General features: G+C 44.6%; 1 protein-coding gene across 12 annotated transcripts in view; it reads right to left on the minus strand.

Moving 5' to 3' along the window:
• The window catches only part of LOC106601783 (gephyrin), a 123,282-nt gene that overhangs the window by 29,389 nt on the left and 67,485 nt on the right, over nt 1-26,408 (minus strand). For 8 of the 12 annotated variants that reach the window (XM_045717875.2, XM_082974520.1, XM_082974515.1 and 5 more), the window contains exons 3-9: nt 22,067-22,124; nt 21,441-21,533; nt 19,981-20,142; nt 19,105-19,278; nt 18,376-18,525; nt 17,692-17,829; nt 16,700-16,834 (exon numbers count right to left, since the gene is read on the minus strand). In XM_045717875.2, the coding sequence (XP_045573831.1) occupies nt 16,700-16,834; nt 17,692-17,829; nt 18,376-18,525; nt 19,105-19,278; nt 19,981-20,142; nt 21,441-21,533; nt 22,067-22,124 (910 nt within the window). The remainder of the gene's footprint in view (nt 1-16,699; nt 16,835-17,691; nt 17,830-18,375; nt 18,526-19,104; nt 19,279-19,980; nt 20,143-21,440; nt 21,534-22,066; nt 22,125-26,408) is intronic. The other 4 variants (XM_045717873.2, XM_045717853.2, XM_082974517.1 and 1 more) reach the window with 2 other exon arrangements.

Raw genomic sequence — 26,408 nt, forward strand, 5'->3', positions numbered from 1 at the left:
AGGGGAGCTGGGCGCAGCTTAGATGGAACATTGGCTTACACACAAGCACAGACACACAAGTGCACGCTCAGACACACACACACAGCGATAGCTGTATGGATCTCTCTCGCTATGTCGGTCTCGCTGTGTTTCTGTGCATTGAGAGCTACGCTCTATGTTTGTGCTGTAGCCCATGTGCCTGCGAGGCTCAAAGCATGTGTGTACATGTGTGTATGTGCGCGTATGTGAGACAAAGAGAGCGATGACTGTGCCTGAGTGTTAACGTACTACCCCAGAGCTAATCACACACACACACACACAGTCATGAATTGCTCACAGCACAGGAGCTGCTTATGTAACTGAGGCAAGGCAGGTTGATATATGCGCGTGTGTGGGTAGCAGTGTTTTTTGAGAAAGTGTGTGATAGAGGATCAGATGTGTGTGTCGCCGAGGTAGCGCTTCATCCCCGCCTTCACACATCATACAGGGTGTGTGGCTGCACAACGCCGATACTGTAAATATCTTGGATAGAAAGACTCGAATCATAGGGGCAGTTTCAGAGTGGGAGACCATATCCTTCTATGTCATGTTCATATCGATCTTTCTCTCCCTCATATCTCTCCCGGTCTTCCTCATGGCGCTGACACAGCGTGCGGCAGGACGGACGGACGGGGTTATCCAGGCAGAGCAGTCAACGGGTGCTTGCGTGCCTGTGTAAGCCGCTCAGCCGAGGCGGAGAATCAGATTTTGCTCTATTTTTATTTTTCTTCCCCCCCAATCGGTGCCGTCGTTGTTGACCAATCACAGTAGAAAACGTAGCCTGCGAGGATGTACGTCAGAACATACGTTCAACAGCAGGACCAGCTAACTTGCCCCCTAAAATATCACATTTACATTTTACATTTTAGTCATTTAGCAGACGCAGTAGTGAATGGATACATTTCATACATTTTTTTTCTCTGTACTGGTCCCCCGTGGGAATCGAACCCACAACCCTGGTGTTGCAAACACCATGCTCTACCAACTGAGTCACATTTAACAATAAAAATCATTGTTTTCAAATCCATTTTTGTATAAATAATTTATGTTGCATGAATATACGTTTTTATGCATGCTGATGGTGTTATTGCAAAGACAGTACAGCTAAAACTGCTTCTCCAATAGAAACCACAGATCACACTTGTAGGCGATGTCATGTCGACGAAAATTAAAACGTGTCAATATGTTACTTTCACGAGGTTGGAGTGTTAACATGATGAAATACGTAATACATTGGCTCAAAGCTAGGTTGTGCCTTTAGATCGAGAAAATTAACAACTAAGGAAGATTGCATTACTTTTCTCGTTGACTTATCAAAACCCCGGGCTGGTCTGTTTCGCAGGTGTTCCCAGAAGTCTCGCGATGTTTCATCTTTGGGTATAGAAACTCTGTGGTTATAGCGATTCCTTTTTTGCACGTCAATAATGTTTGTTTATTTCGTTGCTATGGTCACCCGCTGCTGATTTTACAGTACAATGACTGTAATCCATTTTACTGTAATCAATTTTACAGTACTAAAAATGTAATTACTGTAATTACCCATGCAGCAACATATTACACAGTGTTCTTTGCAAGTTTTAATTTAATTTACATTTAGGTCATTTAGCGGACACTCTTGTTCTTAGCAACCAAGCTTGATAAAAAAAACATATCACAGTCATAGAAAGTATAGAAAGTACAACGTTTCTGTAACCGTTACTGAAAATGTTGTAGTTAAGGATATAATGATCTTCAAAATAATATGTAATTACAAAATATCTAATGACTTTTTCCACATTTTGTGGTGTTAGTCTTAATTTAAAATTGATTAAATTGAGATTTTTTTTGGTCACTGGCCTACACACAATACCCCATGTCAAAGTGGAATTGTTTTTCGATTTTTTTTTACAAATGAATTAAAAATGTCTTGAGTTAATAAGTATTCAACCCTTTTGTTATGGCAAGCCTAAATAAATTCAGGAGTAAAAATGTGCTTAACAAATCACATAATAAGTTGCATGGACACATATTCAGTTGGCTTTGCTGTTTTAAATATATTTTTAAAAAGTATATAATTTTTTTTAAACCAGCGAGGAGGCCTACAAACCTGACTCGGTTACGCCAGCTCTGTCAGGAGGAATGGGCCAAAATTCACCCAACTTATTGTGGGAAGCTTGTGGAAACTTCCGACTTCAACTGCATATAAAAAAGACAATCAGTCTTTACCTGGCTAAAAGAGAAGGAATAAAAAATACATAAATAAATAAACAAAAAAAAGAAGTCTGATTGTTCCTGAGAGGCCGAGTTACAGGTTTGACTTAAATCTACTTGAAAATCTATGGCAAGAACTACAAATGGTTGTCTAGCAAAGATCAACAACCAATTTGACAGAAGCTTGAAGAATTTTGAAAAGAATAATAGGCAATGTTCCACAATCCAGGTGTGGAACGCCCTTAGACACTTACCCAGAAAGACTCACAGCTGTGATCCCTACCAAAGGTGCTTCTACAAAGTTTTCACTCAGGGGAGTGAATAGAAATAGAAAGAAATCTATTGTATCCAGTTTGAATTCAGGCTGTAACAAACAAAATGTGCAATAAGTCAAGAGGTATACATACAGTATCAGTCAAAAGTTGGGACACACGTACTCATTAATGGGTTTTTCTTTACTTTTTACTATTTTCTACATTGTAGAATAATAGTGAAGACATCAAAACTATGAAATAACACATATGGAATCATGTACTAATCAAAAAATCTAAATATATTTTATATTCTTCAAAGTAGCGATTTGCAACCAAGCTTTAACTTCCTGACTGATGTCTTGAGATCCTGCCTCATGATGCCATCTATTTTGTGAGGTGCACCAGTCCCTCCTGCAGCAAAGCACCCCCACAACATGATGCTGCCACCCCCGTGATTCACTGTTGGGATGGTGTTCTTCGGGCTTGCAAGCCTCCCCCTTTTTCCTCCAAACATAACGATGGTCATTATGGCCAAACCGTTCTATTTTTGTTTCATCAGACCAGAGGACATTTCTCCAAAAAGTACGATCTTTGTCCCCATGTGCAGTTGCAAACCATAGTCTTGCTTTTTAATGGCGGTTTTGGAGCAGTGTTTTCGTCCTTGCTGAGCTGCCTCTCAGGTGATGTCGATATAGGTCTCGTTTTACTGTGGATATAGATACTTTTGTACCTGTTTCCTCCAGCATCGTCACAGGGACCTTTGCTGTTGTTCTGGGATTTATTTGCACTTTTCGCCCCAAAGTACGTTCATCTCCAGGAGACAGAACGCGTCTCCTTCCTGAGCGGTATGACAGCTGCGTGGTGTTTATACTTGCGCACTATTGTTTGTACAGATGAACGTGGTATCTTCAGGCGTTTGGAAATTGCTCCCAATGATGAACCAGACTTGTGGAGGTCTACAATTTCTTTCTGAGGTCTTGCCTGATTTCTTTTGATTTCCCCATGTTGTCAAGCATAGAGGAACTGAATTTGAAGGTAGGCCTTGAAATACATCCACAGGTACACCTCCAATTGACTCAAATTATGTCAATTAGCCTATCAGAAGCTTCTAAAGCCATGACATAATTTTCTGGAATTTTCCAAGCTGTTTAAAGGCACAGTGAACTGAGTGTATGTAAACTTCTGACCCACTGGAATTGTGATACAGATTATTTCCCTTATCATTCACTGTATGACGACAATTGTTGGAAAAATGACTTGTGTCATGCACAAAGTAGATGTCCTAACCGACTTGCCAAAATTATAGTTTGTTAACAAGACATTTGTGGAGTGGTTGAAAAACGAGTTTTAATGACTCCAACCTAAGTGTATGTAAACTTCTGACTTCAACTGTATATATTAGAGGTCGACAGATTAATCAGCATGGCCAAATAATTACGGCCGATTTCAAGTTTTCATAACAATCGGTAATCGGCATTTTTGGACTCCAATTATAGCCGATTACATTGCACTCCATGAGGAGACCGCGGGGCAGGCTGACCACCTGTTACGCGAGTGCAGCAAGGAGCCAAGGTAAGTTGCTAGCCAGCATTAAACATATCTTCAATCTTAACATAATCACGAGTTAAACTAGTAATATCATCAACCATGTGTAGTTAACTAGCTTGTCCTGCATTGCATATAATCAATGCGGTGCCTGTTAATTCATCATCGAATCACAGCCTACTTCACCAAACGGGTGATGATTTAACAAGCGCATTCGTGAAAAAAGCACTGTGTACCTAACCATAAACATCAATGCCTTTCTAAAAATCAATACACACGTATATATTTTTAAACCTGCACATTTAGTTAAGAAATTCATGTTAGCAGGCAATATTAACTAGGGAAACAGTGTCACTTCTCTTGCGTTCTCTGCAAGCAGAGTCAGGGTATATGCAGCAGTTTGGGCCGCCTGGCTCGTTGCGAACTGTGTGAAGAACATTTCTTCCTAACAAAGACCATAATTAATTTGCCAGAATTTTACATAATTATGACATAACATTGAAGGTTGTGCAATGTAACAGCAATATTTAGACTTATGGATGCCACCCGTTCGCTAAAATACAGAACGGTTCCATATTTCACTGAAAGAATAAACGTTTTGTTTTCGAAATGATAGTTTCCGGATTTTACCATATTAATGACCTAAGGCTCGTATTTCTGTGTGTTTATTATACTAGAATTAAGTCTATGATTTGATATTTGATAGAGCAGTCTGACTGAGCGGTGGTAGGCAGCAGCAGGCTCGTAAGCATTCATTCGTAATAACTACAACCTAAAACTTCTTACCTGGGAATATTGAAGACTCATGTTAAAAGGAACCACCAGCTTTCATATGTTCTCATGTTCTGAGCAAGGAACTTAAACGTTAGCTTTTTTACATGGCACATATTGCACTTTTACTTTCTTCTCCAACACTTCGTTTTAGCATTATTTAAACCAAATTGAACATGTTTCATTATTTATTTGAGACTAAATAGATTTTTATTTATGCATTATATTAAGTTAAAATAAAAGTGTTCATTCAGTACTGTTGTAATTGTCATTATTACAAATATATATATATACAAATTGTCTGATTAATCGGTATCGGCCTTTTTTGGTCCTCCAATAATCGGTATCGGTATTGAAAAATCATAACCGGTTGACCTCTAGTAATATATATATATATATATATATATTACACACACACACACACAGACACATACCCTGGAATGCGTAGGTGTTCTAAAACCTGGCTTGTACTGTATGTGTGATGGAGTGATGATATTATAGCTGGGTTGGCTGACAATATCAAGGAAATGATGCACGCACATTGATGTGGCCAGAAGCCGCACCTTGTTATGATTCTGAACGGTCAGATAGCTAGCAACAATGACAAGAAGCTGCCATGTAGGGAATCGTAGGTGGCTCGTTGTATCTTCTTATTGATACCATGTCTTGTTTTGAGGTGTTTTGACTGATTTCCACGATAGCATAGCAGTCGGAAGTGTGTTTTGTCTTGTCCTGTGTAAATATAGTTTTTTCCCTTGTTTTTTACGTATATATTTTATATCACTTTCCATCTACGGACTGAATATACTCTCCTGCAACCCGCCTCACCCAACGTGGTACGGATCTGTTATTTTTTATACTTAAGAACCGGAACCCCCATCAAAAGCTAGCCAGCTAACTGGCTACTAGCCAGTAGTCAGTTAGCCATTGCTAGGGCCATCTGCTAGGCCCATCTCCCGGCTAGCTGAAGAGGCCCATCAGCCACTCCTTGGGCTACAATACCTGGACCCCTGCCGACCCATCACAACTGGACTACCAACGTAATTCCGCCCGAGGGGGTTTTCAACTGACTCCTCCATTGCGACGTCCCCTGTATGCACACCCGCTAGCCTGCTAGCCGCGGCCTGTTAGCTGCCTAGAGCACATCGGACTGTTAGCATAAGAGGCCCATCGGACAAATTCTTTGGCCACTATACCTATTTTGCCAATTGGCTTGGTTTACCACACGAAGCCCTGCTGATCCGTCCTCTGAACCGGAACCCCCTAACAGAAGCTAGCCAGCTAACTAGCTACTAGCTAGTAGTCAGCTAGCCACTGCTAGCGGTCATCAGCTACCTTTAGCCCAGACAACTCTCGCCAGTCTGCACAGCGTGACTCAAACCAGAGCAAATCGAACTTATTTTTCTCCATATCTCCGGATTCCTACCGCAAGCTCTGTACCTTTTTTTTTCTCTCACCTGGATCATCACAGCTAGCTAGCTGCTATCCGAGTGGCCACTCCTGGCTAACATCTCTGTTCCGAAGCAAGAACCAATTAGCCTGGAGCTAGCCTTGCTAGGCCCATCTGCTAGCCTGCTAGCTATCTAGAGAACATCGGATTGTTTGCTTAAGAGGCCCATCGGACAAATTCTTTGGCAACTATACCTATTTTGCCAATTGGCCTGGTTTGCTACACGGAGCCCTGCAGATCCGTCTGCCGACGTCACAGCACGAGGGGGCCACAACAGACTTTCTTCTGTTGTAACGTCCCTCAAAGACCCTTCTGCTAGCTTGCTAGCCCCGGCCCGCTAGCTGCCTGAAGCCACTCACTGGACTCCTATGATCACTTGGCAACGCATGCCTCTCCCTAACGTCAATATGCCTTGTCCTTTGCTGTTTTGGTTAGTAATTATTGCCTTATTTCACTGTAGAGCCTCTAGCCCTGCTCAATACGCCTTAATTAACACTTTAGTTCCACCTCCCACACATGCGGTGACATCACCTGGTTTAAATGATATTTCTAGAGACAATATCTCTTTCATCGTCACTCTATGCACAGGTTTACCCCCACTGTATTCACATCCTACCATACCTTTGTCTGTACATTATGCCTTGAATCTATTCTACCGTGCCCAGAAATCTGCTCCTTTTACTCTCTGTTCTGAACGTACGAGACGGCCAGTTCTTTTAGCCTTTAGCCGTACCCTTATCCTACTCCTCCTCTGGTGATGTGGAGGTTAATCCAGGACCTGCAGTGACTAGCTCCACTCCCATTCCCCAGGCGCTATCATTTGTTGATTTCTGCAACCGTAAAAGCCTTGGTTTCATGCATGTTAACATTAGAAGCCTCCTACATAAGTTTGTTTTATACACTGCCCTAGCACACTCTGCCAACCCGGATGTCTTAGCCATGTCTGAATCCTGGCTTAGGAAGGCCTCCAAAAATCCAGAAATGTACATCCCTAACTATAACATTTTCCAACAAGATAGAACTGCCAAAGTGGGTGGAGTTGCAATCTACTGCAGGGATAGCCTGCAGAGTTCCGTCTTACTATCCAGGTCTGTGCCCAAACAATTTGAGCTACTACTTTTAAAAAATCCACCTTTCCAGAAACCGTTGCCGCTTGCTATAGACCACCTTCTGCCCCCAGCTGTGCCCTAGACACCATATGCGAATTGATTGCTATCTTTAGAGCTCTTGCTGTTAGGTGACCTAAACTGGGACATGCTTAACACCCCGGCCATCCTACAATCTAAGCTTGATGCTCTAAATCTCACACAAATGATCAATTATCCCACAAAGGTACAACCCCAAATCCGTAAACACGGGCACCCTAATAGATATCATCCTAACCAACCTGCCCCCCAAATACACCACTGCTGTCTTCAACCAGGATCTCAGCGATCACTGCCTCATTGCCTGCGTCCGTAATGGGTCTGCGGTCAAGCGACCACCCCTCATCACTGTCAAATGCTCCCGAAAACACTTCAGCGAGCAGTCCTTTCTAATCGACCTGGCCCGGGTATCCCGGAATGATATTAACCTCATTCCGTCAGTAGAGGAAGCCTGGTTATTCTTTAAAAGTGCTTTCCTCACCATCTTAAATAAGCATGCCCCATTAAAAAAATTTAGAACCAGGAACAGATATAGCCCTTGGTTGACTCCAGACCTGACTGCCCTTGACCAGCACAAAAACATCCTGTGGTGTACTGCATTAGCATCGAATAGCCCCCGCGATATGCACCTTTTCAGGGAAGTTAGGAACCAATATACACAGGCATTTAGGAAAGCAAAGGCTATCTTTTTCAAACTGAAATTTGCATCCTGTAGCACAAACTCAAAAAAGTTCTGGGACACTGTAAAGTCCATGTAGAATAAGAGCACCTCCTCCCAGCTGCCCACTGCACTGAGGCTAGGAAACACTTTCACCACCGATAAATCCGCGATAATTGAGAATTACAATGAGCATTTTTCTACGGCTGGCCATGTTTTCCACCTGGCTACCCCTACCCCGGTCAACAGCCCTGCACCCCTCACTGCAACTTGCCCAAGCCTCCCCCATTTCTCCTTCAACCAAATCCAGATAGCTGATGTTCTGAAAGACCTGCAAAATCTGGACCCCTACAAATCAGCAGGGCTAGACAATCTGGACCATCGCTTCCTAAAATGATCCGCCAAAATTGTTGCAACCCCTATTACTAGCTTGTTCAACCTCTCTTTCGTATCGTCTGAGATCCCCAAAGATTGGAAAGCTGCCGCGGTCATCCCCCCTCTTCAAAAGGTTGAGACACTCTAGACAAAAACTGCTACAGACCTATATCTATCCTACCCTGTCTTCGAAAGCCAAGTGAACAAACAGATCACCGACAATTTCGAATCCCACCGTACCTTCTCCGCTATGCAATCTGGTTTTCGAGCTGGTCATGGGTGCACCTCAGCCACGCTCAAGGTCCTAAACGACATCATAACCGCCATCGATAAGAGACATTACTGTGCAGCTGTATTCATCGACCTGGCCAAAGCTTTAGACTCTGTCAATCACCACATTCTTATCGGCAGACTCAATAGCCTTGGTTTCTAAAATGACTGCCTCTCCTGGTTCACCAACTACTTCTCTGACAGAGTTCAGTGAGTCAAATCGGAGGGCCTGTTGTCCGGACCTCTGGCAGTCTCTATGGGGATGTCACAGTGTTCAATCCTCGAGCCGACTCTTTTCTCTGTATACATCAATGATGTCGCTCTTTCTGCTGGTGATTCTCTGATCCACCTCTACGCAGACGACACCATTCTGTTTACATCTGGCCCTTCTTTGGACACTGTTAACTAACCTCCAGACGAGCTTCAATGCCATACAACTCTCCTTCCGTGGCCTCCAACTGCTCTTAAATGCAAGCAAAACTAAATGCATGCTCTTCAACCGATCGCTGCCCACACCTAGCCACCCGTCAGCATTACTACTCTGGACAGTTCGGACTTAGAATATGTGGACACCTACAAATACCTAGGTGTCTGGTTAGACTGTAAACTCTCCTTCCAGACTCACATTAAGCATCTCCAATCCAAAATTGGCTTCCTATTTCGCAAAAAAACATCCTTCACTCATGTTGCCAAACATACCCTAGTATAACTGACTATCCTACCGATCCTCGACTTCGGCAATGTGTTACGAGAATTAAGTTATCAATGTTCTTAACCTGTTATGGCTAGGGGGCAGTATTTTCACGGCTGGATAAAAAACGTACCCGATTTAATCTGGTTACTACTCCTGCCCAGTAACTAGAATATGCATATAATTATTGGCTTTGGATAGAAAACACTCCAAAGTTTCTAAAACTGTTTGAATGGTGTCTGTGAGTATAACAGAACTCAAATGGCAGGTCAAAACCTGAGAGATTCCTTTACAGGAAGTGGCCTGTGACCATTTCTTGAACTTCTTTGCCATCTCTATCTTTTACAAAGGATCTCTGCTCTAACGTGACACTTCCTACGTCTTCCATGGGCGCTCAGAGCCCGGGAAAAACCTGAATGTCGTCATCCCAGCCCCAGGCTGAAACACATTATCGCCTTTCTCAAGTGGCCGATCAAGGGACTGTGGGCTTAGGCGCGTGCCCTGGCCCCCGTCTTTGTGATTTTCCTCTGTTTGCCGAAAAGGAGATTCCCGGTCGGAATATTAACGCTTTTTTACGAGATAAATTGCATAAAAATTGATTTTAAACAGCGGTTGACATGCTTCGAAGTACGGTAATGGAATATTTAGAATTTGTTTGTCACGAATTGCGCCATGCGTGCGACCCTGATTTACCATTTCGGATAGTGTCTGGGACACACGAACAAAACGCCGCTATTCGGATATAACGATGGATTATTTTGGACCAAACCAACATTTGTAAGATGTAAGAGGTTAAACCGAACTTCAATTAAACAACTCAGTCTGCCCCCCCAGAGTGTGTAAGATTCTGGTTGAATGAAGCAGACGGATAGCCAGCCTACAAGGGTCAAAACATTTATTAATGAGAGCTCTGAAATCCTTACAATGTACAAAGCCTTTTATATTAACCTCTTACATCTAGACGTTCCGCTAGCGGAACACCTGCTCCAATATCCAGTGATAGGCGTGGCGCGAATTACAAATTCCTCAAAAATACAAAAACTTCAATTTTTCAAACATATGACTATTTCACAGCATTTTAAAGACAAGACTCTCCTTTCTCTAACCACACTGTCCGATTTCAAAAAGGCTTTACAGCGAAAGCAAAACATTAGATTATGTCAGCAGAGTACCAAGCCAGAAATAATCAGACACCCATTTTTCAAGCTAGCATATAATGTCACAAAAAACAAAACCACAGCTAAATGCAGCACTCACCTTTGATGATCTTCATCAGATGACAACCCTAGGACATTATGTTATACAATGCATGCATGTTTTGTTCAATCAAGTTCATATGTATATCAAATAACAGCTTTTCACATTAGCATGTGACGTTCAGAACTAGCATACCCCCCCGCAAACATCCGGTGAATTTACTAAATTACTCACGATAAACGTTCACAAAAAACATAACAATTATTTTAAGAATTATAGATACAGAACTCCTCTATACACTCGATATGTCCGATTTTAAAATAGCTTTTCGGTGAAAGCACATTTTGCAATATTCTCAGTAGATAGCCCAGCCATCACGGCTAGCCATTTAGACACCATTTACATTTACATTTACATTTACACCGACACCGACCAACTTTAGCCCTGATCAAACTCCGATTTACTATTACAAAAGTTTCATTACCTTTGTTGTCTTCGTCAGAATGCACTCCCAGGACTGCTACTTCAATAACAAATGTTGGTTTGGTCCAAAATAATCCATCGTTATATCCGAATAGCGGCGTTTTGTTCGTGCGTTCCAGACACTATCCGAAATGGTAAAGAAGGGTCGTGCGCATGGCGCAATTCGTGACCAAAAAATTCTAAATATTCCATTACCGTACTTCGAAGCATGTCAACCGCTGTTTAAAATCAATTTTTATGCAATTTTTCTCGTAGAAAAGCGATAATATTCCGACCGGGAATCTCCTTTTCGGCAAACAGAGGAAAAAAATCACAAAGACGGGGGCGGCCAGGTCACGCGCCTAAGCCCACAGTCCCTTGATCGGCCACTTGAGAAAGGAGATAATGCGTTTCAGCCTGGGATGACGACATTCAGGTTTTTCCCGGGCTCTGAGCGCCTATGGACGACGTAGGAAGTGTCACGTTAGAGCAGAGATCCTTAGTAAAAGATAGAGATGGCAAAGAAGTTCCAGAAATGGTCAGACAGGCCACTTCCTGTAAAGGAATCTCTCAGGTTTTGACCTGCCATTTGAGTTCTGCTATACTCACAGACACCATTCAAACAGTTTTAGAAACTTTAGGGTGTTTTATATCCATATATAATAAGTATATGCATATTCTAGTTACTGGGTAGGATTAGTAACCAGATTAAATCGGGTACGTTTTTTATCCAGCCGTGAAAATACTGCCCCCTAGCCATAAGAGGTTAACACACACACACACACACACACACACACACACACACATCAGTAGAGAACTCCACCCAGCTTTAGGCGGCTGTATTTTTCCACAGTACACATACATTCCTTATCAAACCTTGCCACCTGTCTTCTAATCTCCTGCCAACTAAGCAGTTCCCAGGCCGTTGTTTCTCTCCCTAACTTAGGGATGCATCTTCTCCTGTTCCTTTCCCAAGGTCGTCTTATCAACTCTGCCCTGCTCATTTTGAAGTGGTAACAGTGTCTTAGTTTTAAACAGTCTACTCACCCACAGCCATAGCCTATATAATTTCTAATACATTTCAACAGGTTATATGGTTTCTGAGTGAAATCATTTAGTCAAACCTTTAATCATATAATTTCCATTACACAATGTCATTTACAAAATAGCCTCCAACACTACTCAACAAATTGCATGCAGTCTATCACAGTGCCATCCAATCTGTCACCAAGGCCCCATATTCTACCCACCACTGCGACCTCTATGCTCTCGTTGGCTGGCCCTCGCTTCATATCCGTCGCCAAACCCCCTGGCTCCAGGTCATCTATAAGTCATTGCTAGGTAAAGTCCCGCCTTATCTCAGCTCACAGGTCACCAAAGCAACACCCACCCGCAGCACGCGCTCCAGCAGGTATATTTCACTGGTCACCCACAAAGCCAATTCCTCCTTTGGCCGCCTTTCCTTCCAGTTCTCTGCTGCCAATGACTGGAACGAACTGCAAAAATCTCTAAAGCTAGAGACTCATATCACCCTCACTAACTTTAAGCACCAGCTGTCAGAGCAGCTCACAGATCACTGCACCTGTACATAGCCAATCTGTAAATAGCCCATCCAACTACCTCATCACCATATTGTTATTTATTTTGCTCCTTTGCACCCCAGTACCGCTACTTCCACACTCATCTTCTGCACATCTATCACCCCAGTGTTTAATTTGCCATACTGTAATAATTTCACCACTATGGCCTATTTATTGCCTCACCCCCCTTATCCTACCTATCCTATTGCATTATTGACTGTATGTTTTGTTTATTCCATGTGTAACTCTGTGTTGTTGTTTGTGTCGCACTGCTACGCTTTATCTTGGCCAGGTCGCAGTTGTAAGTGAGAACTTGTTCTCAACTAGCCTACCTGGTTAATCTTACATCTAGACGTTCCGCTAGCGGAACACCTACTCCAATATCCAATGATGGGCGTGGCGCGAAATACAAAGTCCTCGAAAATCCAAAAACTTCAATTTTTCAAACATATGACTATTTAACACCATTTTAAAGACAAGACTCTCCTTTATCTAACCACACTGTCCGATTTCAAAAAGGCTTTACAGCGAAAGCAAAACATTAGATTATGTCAGCAGAGTACCCAGCCAGAAATAATCAGACACCAATTTTTCAAGCTAGCATATAATGTCACAAAAAACAAAACCACAGCTAAATGCAGCACTAACCTTTGATGATCTTCATCAGATGACACTCCTAGGACATTATGTTATACAATACATGCATGTTTTGTTCAATCAAGTTCTTTATATCAAAAAACAGCTTTTTACATTAGCATGTGACGTTCAGAACTAGCATACCCACCGAAACTTCCGGTGAATTTACTAAATTACTCACGATAAACGTTCACAAAAAACATAACAATTATTTTAAGAATTATAGATACAGAACTCCTTTATGCAATCGCTATGTTCGATTTTAAAATAGCTTTTCGGTGAAAGCACATTTTGCAATATTCTGAGTAGATAGCTCGCCATCACATGCTAGCTATTTAGACACCCACCAAGTTTAGCCCTCACCAAAGTCAGATTTACTATAAGAAAAATTGGATTACCTTTGCTGTTCTTCGTCAGAATGCACTCCCGGGACTTCTACTTCAATAACAAATGTTGGTTTGGTTCCAAATAATCCATAGTTATATCCAAATAGCGGCGTTTTGTTGTGCGTTCAAGACACTATCCGAAGGGTGACGAAGGGTTACGCGCCCGACGCGTTTCGTGACAAAAAAATTCTAAATATTCCATTACCGTACTTCGAAGCATGTCAAACGCTGTTTAAAATCAATTTTTTTGCGATTTTTCTTGTAAAAAAGCGATAATATTCCGACCGGGAAACCCTGTTTTCGTTCAAAGACGAAAAAATTAAAACATGGTGTCGCCTCGTGCACGCGCCTCAGTCTCATATCAACCACTATCCAAATGCGCTACTGTTTTTCAGCCTGGGCCTGCAAAGGCATCATTCAGCGTTTTGCCACCTTCTGAGAGTCCATGGGAGCCGTAGGAAGTGTCACGTTACAGCAGAGATCCTCAGTTTTCAATAAAGAGAGTGTAGAAGGCCAAGAAATGGTCAGAGAGGGCACTTCCTGTAAGGAATCTTCTCAGGTTTTGGCCTGCCAAATTAGTTCTGTTATACTCACAGACACCATTCAAACAGTTTTAGAAACTTTGGAGTGTTTTCTATCCAAAGCTAATAATTATATGCATATTCTAGTTTCTGGGCAGGAGTAATAATCAGATTAAATCGGGTACGTTTTTTATCCGGCCGTGAAAATACTGCCCCCTATCCATAACAGGTTAAATAAAGGTGAAATAAAAAATAAAATAAAAATTTCATGTGAATGCTAATAAATAATTCACTAGCTAGCTAACCAACAAATGTAACAATGTATTTTGAGAGACAAGGGCTCATTGTGCACTTACGTTTTCAATAAACATTTGGAGACTATAAATTGTTGACAATATGTAAACTATCTAAGCCAACGCCGTCCGTTTTGCCCCACAGTTGCACACACGTCGGTTTTGTTGCTAAACAACCAACCGTCTATACCACAGGGTACAGTACACACTTTCCCCAACAGAGGGTGCTGTGGAAAACATAAGAATTCTGTCCACCACACACTATGGCTTAGACTGTTGATGCAGCCTGGTGCTGCGTAGCTCTGTCTCTGCCTCTCTATGCTTCTGCCTATCTGCATCGGCTCAATCAACAACTGCACTTCATTTACATTTATAGGGATTATTGATGCAGGTTGAGGACTGCTTTGCATGGGGCACACACACACACACACACACACACACACACACACACACACACACACACACACACACACACCAGATTGATCACTAGAAACACACTGCGATCTCGGACGTTTGAAAAGGTCCTGAGAAAGTCGATATATGCCTTCCTCGGCGTTTACCTAAAAAAATATTGTCCAACACTGGGAGTAAACAAACTCGTGCTGCTCGGAGCCGGAGCGCGCTGCTTAGACCACTGCTTTAGCATGCCGCCAGAATACTGATGATACCTGATGGTAATAGTGTGTCATTTTTAATTTGTTTGTTTTTAAGCCTTCCCCAAGCCATATCACTAACCTTAACCACTCAGAATTAATACTTAAACCTAACCCTTTGAGTCGTTTTCTGTTTTAACCCTGTAACCATGCAGAATTAACCCTGAAACCACAAAGAATGAATGTGTCAAAAATAGACATTCATCTATAATACGTCGAATTTCGAAGGGAAACTATGAGATCTTGTTGCAAGCACACACACACACACACACACACTCTTTCTTACCCAGTTGATGCGGCCCTATGGGGCTGTGAAGGAGAGGTGAGGGGAAGGGCACTCTGAAAGAAACATGACAGCAAGCACAGAAACAAACCACTAAAAAGAGAAGCTCCCCTTGCTTGATAGAGCCTTCCCCTAGGAAAGGGTTGATAGGGAAAGGCTTGATAGAGCCTTCCCCCCCCCACCTCATCAGGTGGATGACAAGCTCAACACAAGCTCAAGCCAGACTCTCTGTCCCACTGCTTTATAATCAAAGCACTATAAGGGGATGAAAGTATGATCACAGTGGCTGGCAAGCCACAATCATCCACAGAACAGGCCTACCAGTTCAAAAAACATGATGAGAACAGGCTTAGGTGCTGAAAGACAAAGTCTGCCAACCAATCTGATCTAGTCAAGTTACACCCCCCCCCCCCCCCCCCCCGAACCCCTACCACTCGTCCTCTCTCTTAGCTCAGCAACATTGTGAGGGACAGAACACCGGCATCTTTTCTAATCACAGCAACTCAGACAAACCCCAAAACTCCTGAAGTAGCAACTCCTCCAGAGTCAGAGCACTATACACATTAAGCCCATTCATTATCATTACAAACATGGTGAGTTATGAGTGAGATCACATCTACTTAGTTTAGATCACTTACACAAGACCCGGAAACACCTGAACCAAAACGCAGCCCAATATAAAGTCATTAATCATCACTGGAAACATAAAGGAAGAGTTTAGATCACGTATTACCTAGGCAAGGCACCTCAACTGGGGGGTGGGGGGGTGGGTGTGGGGGGGTTAGCGTTAGGACATGAAAACAGCAGCAGCAACATGCATTTTGGTTTCTTTGTTTCCACAGGGTCACAGCGCAGTCTGACACAGATAAACAGGACACCTGTCAATCAAATCATTAAATGGGACACTCCAGCAGAGGTCATTGATCTGACCAACCGCAGGGCGTTTCTACGGTCAAGAAATGAAATGTTAGAATTTTAAAGCGAAGCGTGGGGATAGGATGGAATTGAGGTCAAGGGGACGAGCCTATAATTCCAACCAATCAACAGAGAACATTCTGCACATGATCTCAGAGTTACGGAACCATAGGGATCCAATAGAGGACTTCCCCTAAAACCATGGAGGAGAGGGAGGGAGTTGAGGAGCAATATGCCTTCACCTCCCAGCATTGGTGGGACAGAGCGAGGAGGAGGCAGCGAGGTGGAGGGAGGGAGGGTTAGGAGGTGAGAGGACTGGGTGAGGCTGGGTGAGTATAGGGTACAGGAGGGACAGATGGATGGGCAGTGGGGTAGGTGTAAGTATAGGGCACAGGAAGTGTCTTACTTTGGGTGTGGGGCAGGAGGCGGTGGAGAGGCGCGAGGTGGCCTGGGCGCGTGGCGACTCGGAGGGTGTGGTGCTCAGAGAGGCTGTGTCTCTGGGAAGAACCTGTACACCCCTGGAGATGATGCTGTCTGGGATCTATGGAGAGAAGTTAGAGCCAGTTATTGCGACTCCTACACACAGACAGAGAGGAAAGCTGTGTGCACAAACAGCACTGGGATCTCTACTATACACAGAGAGACATGACATCTCGAAAGCACACACCGATTGGTCAGTCAAGTCTACGTTTTTTGGTGACTCCAGATCATCCGTTTTACCAATTGGCAAGTCAGACTTTTCTAATAAGTGTAACAACATGAATTACATTATAAGCATCATTAGACAAATGCCCCAGAAGCATGTTAAACCCTGTGTGTGAGTGTGTAGATCCAGACACACTGTGAGCCTGTGAGGAGACAAACAGGCCTGGCAGGCCCACAGTTTCCCCCCAGGGCTGCTGCTGTGGATGTGTGGATCTGCGACTGATCCGTGCGGCTCATTCGAGCAGTGCTAACGGGCCCTGGGAGGGCCACTGGGATTTACAGGGGGTTTCCATTGGAGTGCTATGGGCTTAGCGATGCGCTAATTAAGACGATAAGCTTTACTGGCAGCCCAGCACTGAACCCCACTCGGCTAATTAGCAACACAGGCTAACCCAGCGTGTGCTAATAACATTGCCTTGGCTCCACCTAGCGATACACCCCACGTCATGACCTACACAAGACGGGGTGAACCTCAAAAGTCCCTCCTCGATTCCTCGCGTTCTCCCCTCCCAAGATTCCCCTCCTCGGATCTGTGAAGGAGGTGGAGAGAGGACGGGATCGAGCACTTTTGAGATTCATCTATGGCGTTTGCAGGGAGGAATTATGGAAGAGGTGACGTGCAGAGTACACCGGTATGTGATGTAGGGGTGACATGTGACATGAGGGTGGGTGGGCGGTTCTGAGGGGTCTTACCGTTCCCGGCTGGTCTCCAGAGCAGAAGCAGGTGAAATTACGTGGGGCTGGGGGGAGGTCAGATAGCAGGCCAGGTAGATACTGGCTACCCTTTGCCATGACAACAGCATGGTTATGGTGCTGCTGGGGCTTCCCCTTCTGATGATGGATATGGTACACGGGGTCAACACAGGATGGGACAACAACATGAACACACAAATCAGGCAAATGCACACATGCGTACAAAACACACAAACATTTAGACGTGGATTTATGAGTGACGTACCACAACATCACCATGGTGATGGAGCAACACATGGATCAATGCAGTAATGGAGTGAACAGGGACAGGGGATAATAATGTAACAGACAACACATGCATTTAATGAGCTTCAAATCCCTCTCCTCCTCACTAACCCTTCCCTCAGCCCTCTCCCTCTTCTCCTCTTCACCTCCAACTCACCCCGTTCCCCTTCACGCCCTCCCTCCTCTCCTCCGTCAATCCCTCTTTTTGTGCTTAACCTCCTCAAATCATCATCATTCATTCCGATGGCCTTTAGGATATGAGAAACTGACCATGGCACTAATCATAATATAATGAACTAAGATACAGGGCTTCTCCTACCACTACCCCCAGAGTGCTTCATGTAACATTCATAGCCACCAGCAGAGTACATTATTGCACCGTGTTCACAGTGCGTTTACCTTGGCAGCGATGGCGGCGGCGGTGATGTGCGAGTTGTGTCCGTGGGAATGGGAGTGGCGGTGGTGGGAGTGGGTGTGGTGGTGGTCCTCGGTGGACGCCGCCCCAATGTCCTTCATCTTCTCATCTTCGTCATCCTCACACTGCACACCCTTAGAATAATAATGCACTTTATTAGTAAAGAACAATTCATGCAGAAAAACCACAATTTAAGGCGCAGTACTTCATAAAATAAACTTCAAAAGCAATTGATAAAAGATGATTACAGTAGCATGGTAAACGCTGTAACAGCAGCTATATAACGATTAAAAAGAAGTACTGCTACGAACTCTTCTGTGAAGTGAAAACGCTGTGATTATTGGGCAGGAATAAAGCACTCGGGCACAGCAATATTTCAGGTGTCCCCCTTTCCCTTTCGTGGACCTTTTAACATACGGTAGCCAAGCACCTGTATGCTCAAGTGCGGGATGGTTATATCACCCTCTTTCTCACACACACACACACACACACACACACACACACACACACACACACACACACACACACACACACACACACACACACACACACACACACACACACACACACACACACACACACAAACCTCTAAACCTGAAAATACAACACAACAAACACGACAATCTCTCTCTATCCCTCCCTCCCTCCTTCCCCCTACCCCTTTATTACACCGTGAAATAAATAAAACCCACAGGAGAGCTAAAGAGTGTCACCTTCTCCTCTGTCTGGGTGCAGGCGACGCTGTTGAGGGTGAGGGGCGGGGAGAGGGGCGGCGGTGGAGAGGGCAGGTCCTCCAGGGCATCGTGAACCTCCTTCACCTTCACCACCGCGTCACGCAGCAGGTCAATGGCGTGGGGCAGAGCGGGCAGGATGAACTGGAAACACTCCTGTAGGAGGAGAGAGTTAGGGGTCAGAGGTTAGAGGTCAGGGAGCGTAATACACAGCAGGTGTATTGCATGGGCGCAAACACACACAAAGACACGTGCACACACACACTCAGAGGGACACAGACACACACACACACACACACTTGTGCGCATACTCGTGTTTACATATATATTACCATTAGTATAGTATTTATATATTCCTGCTACCAGTCACTTTTCAGCCCTTTTTACATGTATATCCACCTATCACGCCTACACTGACACTCTTGCGCGCGCGCACACACACACACACACACACACACACACACACACACACACACACACACACACACACACACACACACACACACACACACACATACGCCCACACACACTACGCCCACACACACTACGCCCACACACACTACGCCCACACACACTACGCCCACACACACACACCACCCACCACTTATGCTGTTGACATAACTATGATGATTATTTATCCTGTTACCAGTCACTTTCTCCTTATCTCTGCACATATCTCCCTCAGTGCTCCAGTATCCCTGCACATTTGGTACTGACCCTGTATATAGCTTCTCCTCTTATTTCTTATACTTTTTGATATTGAATACCGAACTGTTGGGTTGGGCTTGCAAGTTAAGCATTTCGCTGTACTTGTGCATGTGACAAATAAAACTTGAACGCGAACACATCAGATCTTACCTGTGAGCCCTTCTTGCTGCCAGGTAGGTTGATGATGAGGGTTTTCCCTCTGATTCCACAGACAGGCCTGGAGAGCATGCCCAGAGGTGTGACCTGAAGGGAGCCCATCAACATAGCCAGCGCCATCCCTGGGGCCTCGCGCTCTATCACCTCTCTGGTGGCCTGCAGCATGGGGAGGGAGCAAGGGACAGAGAGAGTGTGAGGGGGGCACATAATTACTTTACTATACGGCACAGACAGTGCGTAGTACAGTTGTCATCACCTGCCTACACTCCACATAACGTGCCCCTACAGCATAGCAGGGTTAGCAACAAGCAACAGCTACTGCTTAATCTACTGTATTATAAACTGGGTGGTTTGAGCCCTGAATGCTGATTGGCTGACAGCCGTGGTATATCAGACCGTATACCACGGGTATGACAAAACATGTATTTTTACTGCTCTAATTACGTTGGTAACCAGTTTATAATACCAATAAGGCACCTCAGGGGTTTGTGGCCAATATACCACGGCTAAGGGCTGTATCCAGGCATTCAGGCATTCCGTTTTGAGTTGTGCATAAGAACAGCCCTTAGCCGTGGTATATTGGCCATATACCACACTCCCTCGTACCTTATTGCTTTAAGTATACAACTGCCACATCCACTGCTAACACCCTTGTGATTAGGGTAGCTACTCCAATGCACCGGAGCCACAGACAAACAGGCAGATAGCATGTTGACATCTTTAGAAATCTTTAGAACAGTGATTCCTTTCATCTCTGATGTTTCTTTCTTTAGCTCAAACCCCCTCACTTGTGTGTGTGTGTGTGTGCGTGTGCGTGTGTGTGTGTGTGTGTGTGTGTAACCCCCCTGTTAGCCCCTCAATCCCCTAGGGAGAAATGCCCTCTGGCAGACCCTGTTCGTTCTATCCCAGCGGGGGAAAAAAGAGTGGAATTGATTTAAGAATAGTGACGTTGTGTGTCCTGGAGTTGAATGACAATTCAAACATGCACATTAGCTGAGAAAGAGCGGAGGACGGATCAAAGAAAGAAAGGAGAGAGAGAAGGGGAGAGAAGGAGGGAGAGAAAGAGAGAAACGACATTCACAGCCAGCAGTAATCCCGCGCTTTCCCTCTCTCTCACACACAATAAAAACATTCAACACAACAACCATAAAATATGACACTCATACACACATTTACAAAATATGCAAGATGCATCATATTGAATTATAACAGAATGAAACAAAATGTTTTATTTATCTGTAATGTGACAAACCTGACAAAGCATAAGACAATCTACGGTTCGACAAACACAATACACACATAAACATGCACACTGACCATGCATGCAGGTGCCAACCAACACACACACACACACACACGTGCAATCACAGCTACATCGGCTTACACTACATCTAGGGTCGACACTCATCCACACTCACATGGACACAAACACAAACTTTGGGGTCCCCATGTACCTCGGGAGTGACATCACGAGGGGCGAAGCCTGTACCCCCTGTGGTCAGGATCAGGTTCAGCTCCTTCTCATCACACCAGTCCACCAACGTCTCCTGAGGAAACAGAGAAGAGAGACAGGCTATTGGCTGGGAGCAGCGTAAATCACAGAAATTACCACCCTATTGGCTGGAAGCAGTGTCAATCATACAGACAACAGAGGCGGGTGAATCTCTAAAGCACTGGGTGAATCTCAATTGTCTTTCCTTGATTCCTCGCGTCCTCTCTTCCCTTTCTCAAAACGCATTGGAGAAGATCAGACCTCTGTCTTTTGAGGAGGCAAGGAGAGAGAGGATGCGAGGCATCATTGAAAGACAATTTAGATGCACCCATTGTGTGGAACAACTGTTTCCAAGATAGGTGTTTCAAACCACAACAGTTGTTTCATGTAGTGAGAGAGAATACATGTGAGAATCCAAATGGTGTCACCTTTGAACTACAGCCTGAGGTGGACTCTAGTGGGCAGCATGTGGCATGCAGCTAAAGGTGGGGAGAGAGACAGAGAGACAGAGAGAGAGAGAGAGAGAGAGAGAGAGAGAGGGAGGGGTGTAAGAGAGAGAGAGAAATAAAGGAGGGAGGAGATCTTCACCTTAATCTCGTCGATCTCATCCGGGACTATTTTGTAGGAAGATATGATGCCTCCGAGCCTGTGGATGAGAAACACAAAACAACAACATAGTTCATATTCAGACTTCACGAACTCACTAGAGACAGAAAGCGAGGGGAAGTGGGTAGAGAAAAAGGCAAACACAAAACAGGGAGTGAAGATATATGTAGCAAAAGTGTGTAAGTGCGCGAGAGAGAGATGAAAAAGGGTTACCCTGAACAAATCCGTACTCTAAGTTCTGAGCTTATGAGTGATCTGTATGTGCAGGTAAAATACAACTGACTCGCCAAAACAGACAATAAAGGCAAAAACAGAGGCTTTAAAGATAAGTCAGTGTTTGCTATTTTTAAAAGAGTGATTGTGTTTCTCTGAGCTGAGGGGAGAGAACGCCATGAGACCGTTAGTTCAAGTCAAATCGTGTCCACTGGCGCCTACCAGTGGCACATTTATTTACTACACCAGGGGAAGAACTACACAGCAGTGTTCTCCTCACTAGTACTCTCCAACAAAAAATACAATTGTCCTTTAAAACCATGAAAAGCAAAAAAAAAAGAAAAAGTGAGTCACAACAGATTCAAACAAACTAAATTGAGACATACGAATATGAGGACGTGTTAAACAAAACAATGCAGGTTTTCATTCATCCAGGTTTCCATTCATCCACTTGTGTTGTGTGTGTGGATTGTGTGTTGTGTGTGTTTGGGGTGAGGTACTCTACAAATCTTAAGTAGGGATAAGGGGCTTCTGGGGCTAAGTAGACACGCACACACACACACACACACACACACACACACACACACACACACACACACACACACACACCCACCCACCCACCCACCCACCCACACACTTGGAATGACACTTTTAGCAGTAGCAATGTGGTTTTAAAAGGGAAGGTTCTGTCATCTCATCTGTTTGTCTTTAACAGCAGGGCTTCTAGTCGAGATGCCCACCTGATCTGATTGATTTTAGGGGCTGGGTGAATGCTACTGCCCGAAACTCCTAATTATTCTAGGCTTGAAGATTGAAAGGACAAGAAACTAACGAGATAGAGAAGGAGAAGGCAATTAGGAATAGCTGGAGAGCAGTAATGACAGAAGGGGGGAAGAGGGGGAGAAAGAGGGAGGGAGGATTGAGCGATTGGTGTGTTTGTTGTGTTGTATTTTTACATAAGGTTGAGCGATTTCTCTCTGTGTGTGTGTGTGTGTGTGTGTGTGTGTGTGTGTGTGTGTGTGTGTGTGTGTGTGTGTGTATACTACCCCCTGCCCTTGTCTACAGCTGCTGCGTCCCAGCTGTGCAGCTCTGCTCTGTTCTAGGACAGCTCCATTAATAAGATCAATCTGCTACTCCCTCTCTCTCTCCCTTTGTCCCTGTATCAATTTAATTCAATTAAAAGAGCTTTATTGGCATGGAAAACATATGTTTACATTGCCAAAGCAAGTGGAATAGATCTCTCTCTGCCTCCCTCTTTCCTCATTCCCCCTCCACCTTGTCTCCCTAACTACTCGGTCAGGCCAGCTAAAAGCTACACTTGAACAAATCTCACAAATGTGCAGACGTACACATACATCAACTAACCTCTCTCTCCCCCCATTGCTCTCTACTTGTCCCTCGCCATCCATCTCGCTCTCCCTCCCTCCTTCGTGATGGGCCCTAACCCATCAGTGTCCGGAGCAGAGCCAGGTATCTAGCTCCATGTCATTGGTGTGAAGGAGAGGCAAGTGTCATCGGTGTCAGTGTGATTTATCGCCTCTCTATTCTTATCGGCTCTCATTAGTAACATTGACACGTCTGTCTGTCTGCCTGCCTGCCTCTATCCCCGTCTGTCTGTCTAATTGCAGCAGCCACCTGAGGTGACAGCACTGGGCCATTATACAAAATGACGTCACTAAACGACTAGCGTCACTTTGATTCGGACACCTTCAAACGTGTCAGACCTTTAGTGATGTGAATGATATTGGAAGGCTGGAGAGCGGGATGAAGGGAGGAACAGAAGGTCAGGGGCCACGGCCAGCATCACTTAAATGACCAGCGACACCTTCAAACGTCTCAGACCTTTACTGGAGGGACTGATGAGGTTAGCAGGATAGAGGGAGAGAGGGATTGAGGAAAGGAGGGGAGGAGTTTGGCAGGAAACACGGAGCAAGTGAAACATGTTGAAGGAGTGTTGCATCAGGAACAGCGCCAGCTACACTATATGACCAAAAGTATGTGGACACCTGCTCTTCGAACATCTCATTCCAAAATCATGGGCATTAATATGGAGTTACTCAGACTGGCCAAGAAAAAGAAAAGATTAAGATGGGCAAAATAACACAGACACTGGACAGAGGAACTAGAAGGCCAGAATTCACTGTTGATGTTAAGACTGGTGTTTTGCGGGTACCATTTAATGAAGCTGCCAGTTGAGGACTTGTGAGGCGTCTGTTTCTCAAACTAGACACTATAATGTACTTGTCCTCTTTCGCAGTTGTGCACCGGGGCCTCCCACTCCTCTTTCTATTTTGGTTAGAGCCAGTTTGCGCTGTTCTGTGAAGGGAGCAGTACACAGCGTTCTACGAGATGTTCAGTTTCTTGGCAATTTCTCACATGGAACAGCCTTCATTTCTCAGAACAAGAATAGACTGACGAGTTTCAGAAGAAAGGTCTCTGTTTCTGGCCATTTTGAGCCTGTAATCGAACCCACAAATGCTGATGCTCCACATACTCAACTAGTCTAAAGAAGGCCAGTTTAATTGCTTCTTTAATCAGAACAACAGTTTTCAGCAGTTCTAACATAATTGCAAAAGGGTTTTCTAATGATCAATTAGCCTTTTAAAATGATAAACTTGGATTAGCTAACACAACGTGCCATTGGAACACAGGAGTGATGGTTGCTGATAATGAGGATCTCTACATAGGCGTACATACACTGCTCAAAAAAATAAAGTAAACACTAAAATAACACATCCTAGATCTGAATGAAAGAAATAATCTTATTAAATACTTTTTTCTTTACATAGTTGAATGTGCTGACAACAAAATCACACAAAAATAATCAATGGAAATCCAATTTATCAACCCATGGAGGTCTGGATTTGGAGTCACACTCAAAATTAAAGTGGAAAACCACACTACAGGCTGATCCAACTTTGATGTAATGTCCTTAAAACAAGTCAAAATGAGAATCAGTAGTGTGTGTGGCCTCCAAGTGCCTGTATGACCTCCCTACAACCCCTGGGCATGCTCCTGATGAGGTGGCGGATGGTCTCCTGAGGGATCTCCTCCCAGACCTGGACTAAAGCATCCGCCAACTCCTGGACAGTCTGTGGTGCAACGTGGCGTTGGTGGATGGAGCGAGACATGATGTCCCAGATGTGCTCAACTGGATTCAGGTCTGGGGAACGGGCGGGCCAGTCCATAGCATCAATGCCTTCCTCTTGCAGGAACTGCTGACACACTCCAGCCACATGAGGTCTAGCATTGTCTTGCATTAGGAGGAACCCAGGGCCAACCGCACCAGCATATGGTCTCACAAGGGGTCTGAGGATCTCATCTCGGTACCTAATGGCAGTCAGGCTACCTCTGACGAGAACATGGAGGGCTGTGCGGCCCCCCAAAGATGCCACCCCACACCATAACTGGCCCACCGCCAAACTGGTCATGTTGGAGGATGTTGCAGGCAGCAGAACGTTCTCCACAGCGTCTCCAGACTCTGTCACGTGCTCAGTGTGAACCTGCTTTCATCTGTGAAGAGCACAGGGCGCCAGTGGCGAATTTGCCAATCTTGGTGTTCTCTGGCAAATGCCAAACGTCCTGCACGGTGTTGGGCTGTAAGCACAACCCCCACCTGTGGACATTGGGCCCTCATACCACCCTCATGGAGTCTGTTTCTGACCGTTTGAGCAGACACATGCACATTTGTGGCCTGCTGGAGGTCATTTTGCAGGGCTCTGGCAGTGCTCCCCCTGCTCCTCCTTGCACAAAGGCGGAGGTAGCGGTCCTGCTGCTGGGTTGTTGCCCTCCTACGGCCTCCTCCACGTCTCCTGATGTACTGGCCTGTCTCCTGGTAGCGCCTCCATGCTCTGGACACTACGCTGACAGACACAGCAAACCTTCTTGCCACAGCTCGCATTGATGTGCCATCCTGGATGAGCTGCACTACCTGAGCCACTTGTGTGGGTTGTAGACTCCGTCTCATGCTACCACTAGAGTGAAAGCACCACCAGCATTCAAAAGTGACCAAAACATCAGCCAGGAAGCATAAGAACTGAGAAGTGGTCTGTGGTCATCACCTGCCGAACCACTCCTTTATTGGGGGTGTCTTGCTAATTGCCTATAATTT

The sequence above is a fragment of the Salmo salar genome, chromosome 01, assembly GCF_965601325.2.
Source record: "Salmo salar chromosome 01, fSalSal1, whole genome shotgun sequence".
Lineage (NCBI taxonomy): Eukaryota > Metazoa > Chordata > Actinopteri > Salmoniformes > Salmonidae > Salmo > Salmo salar.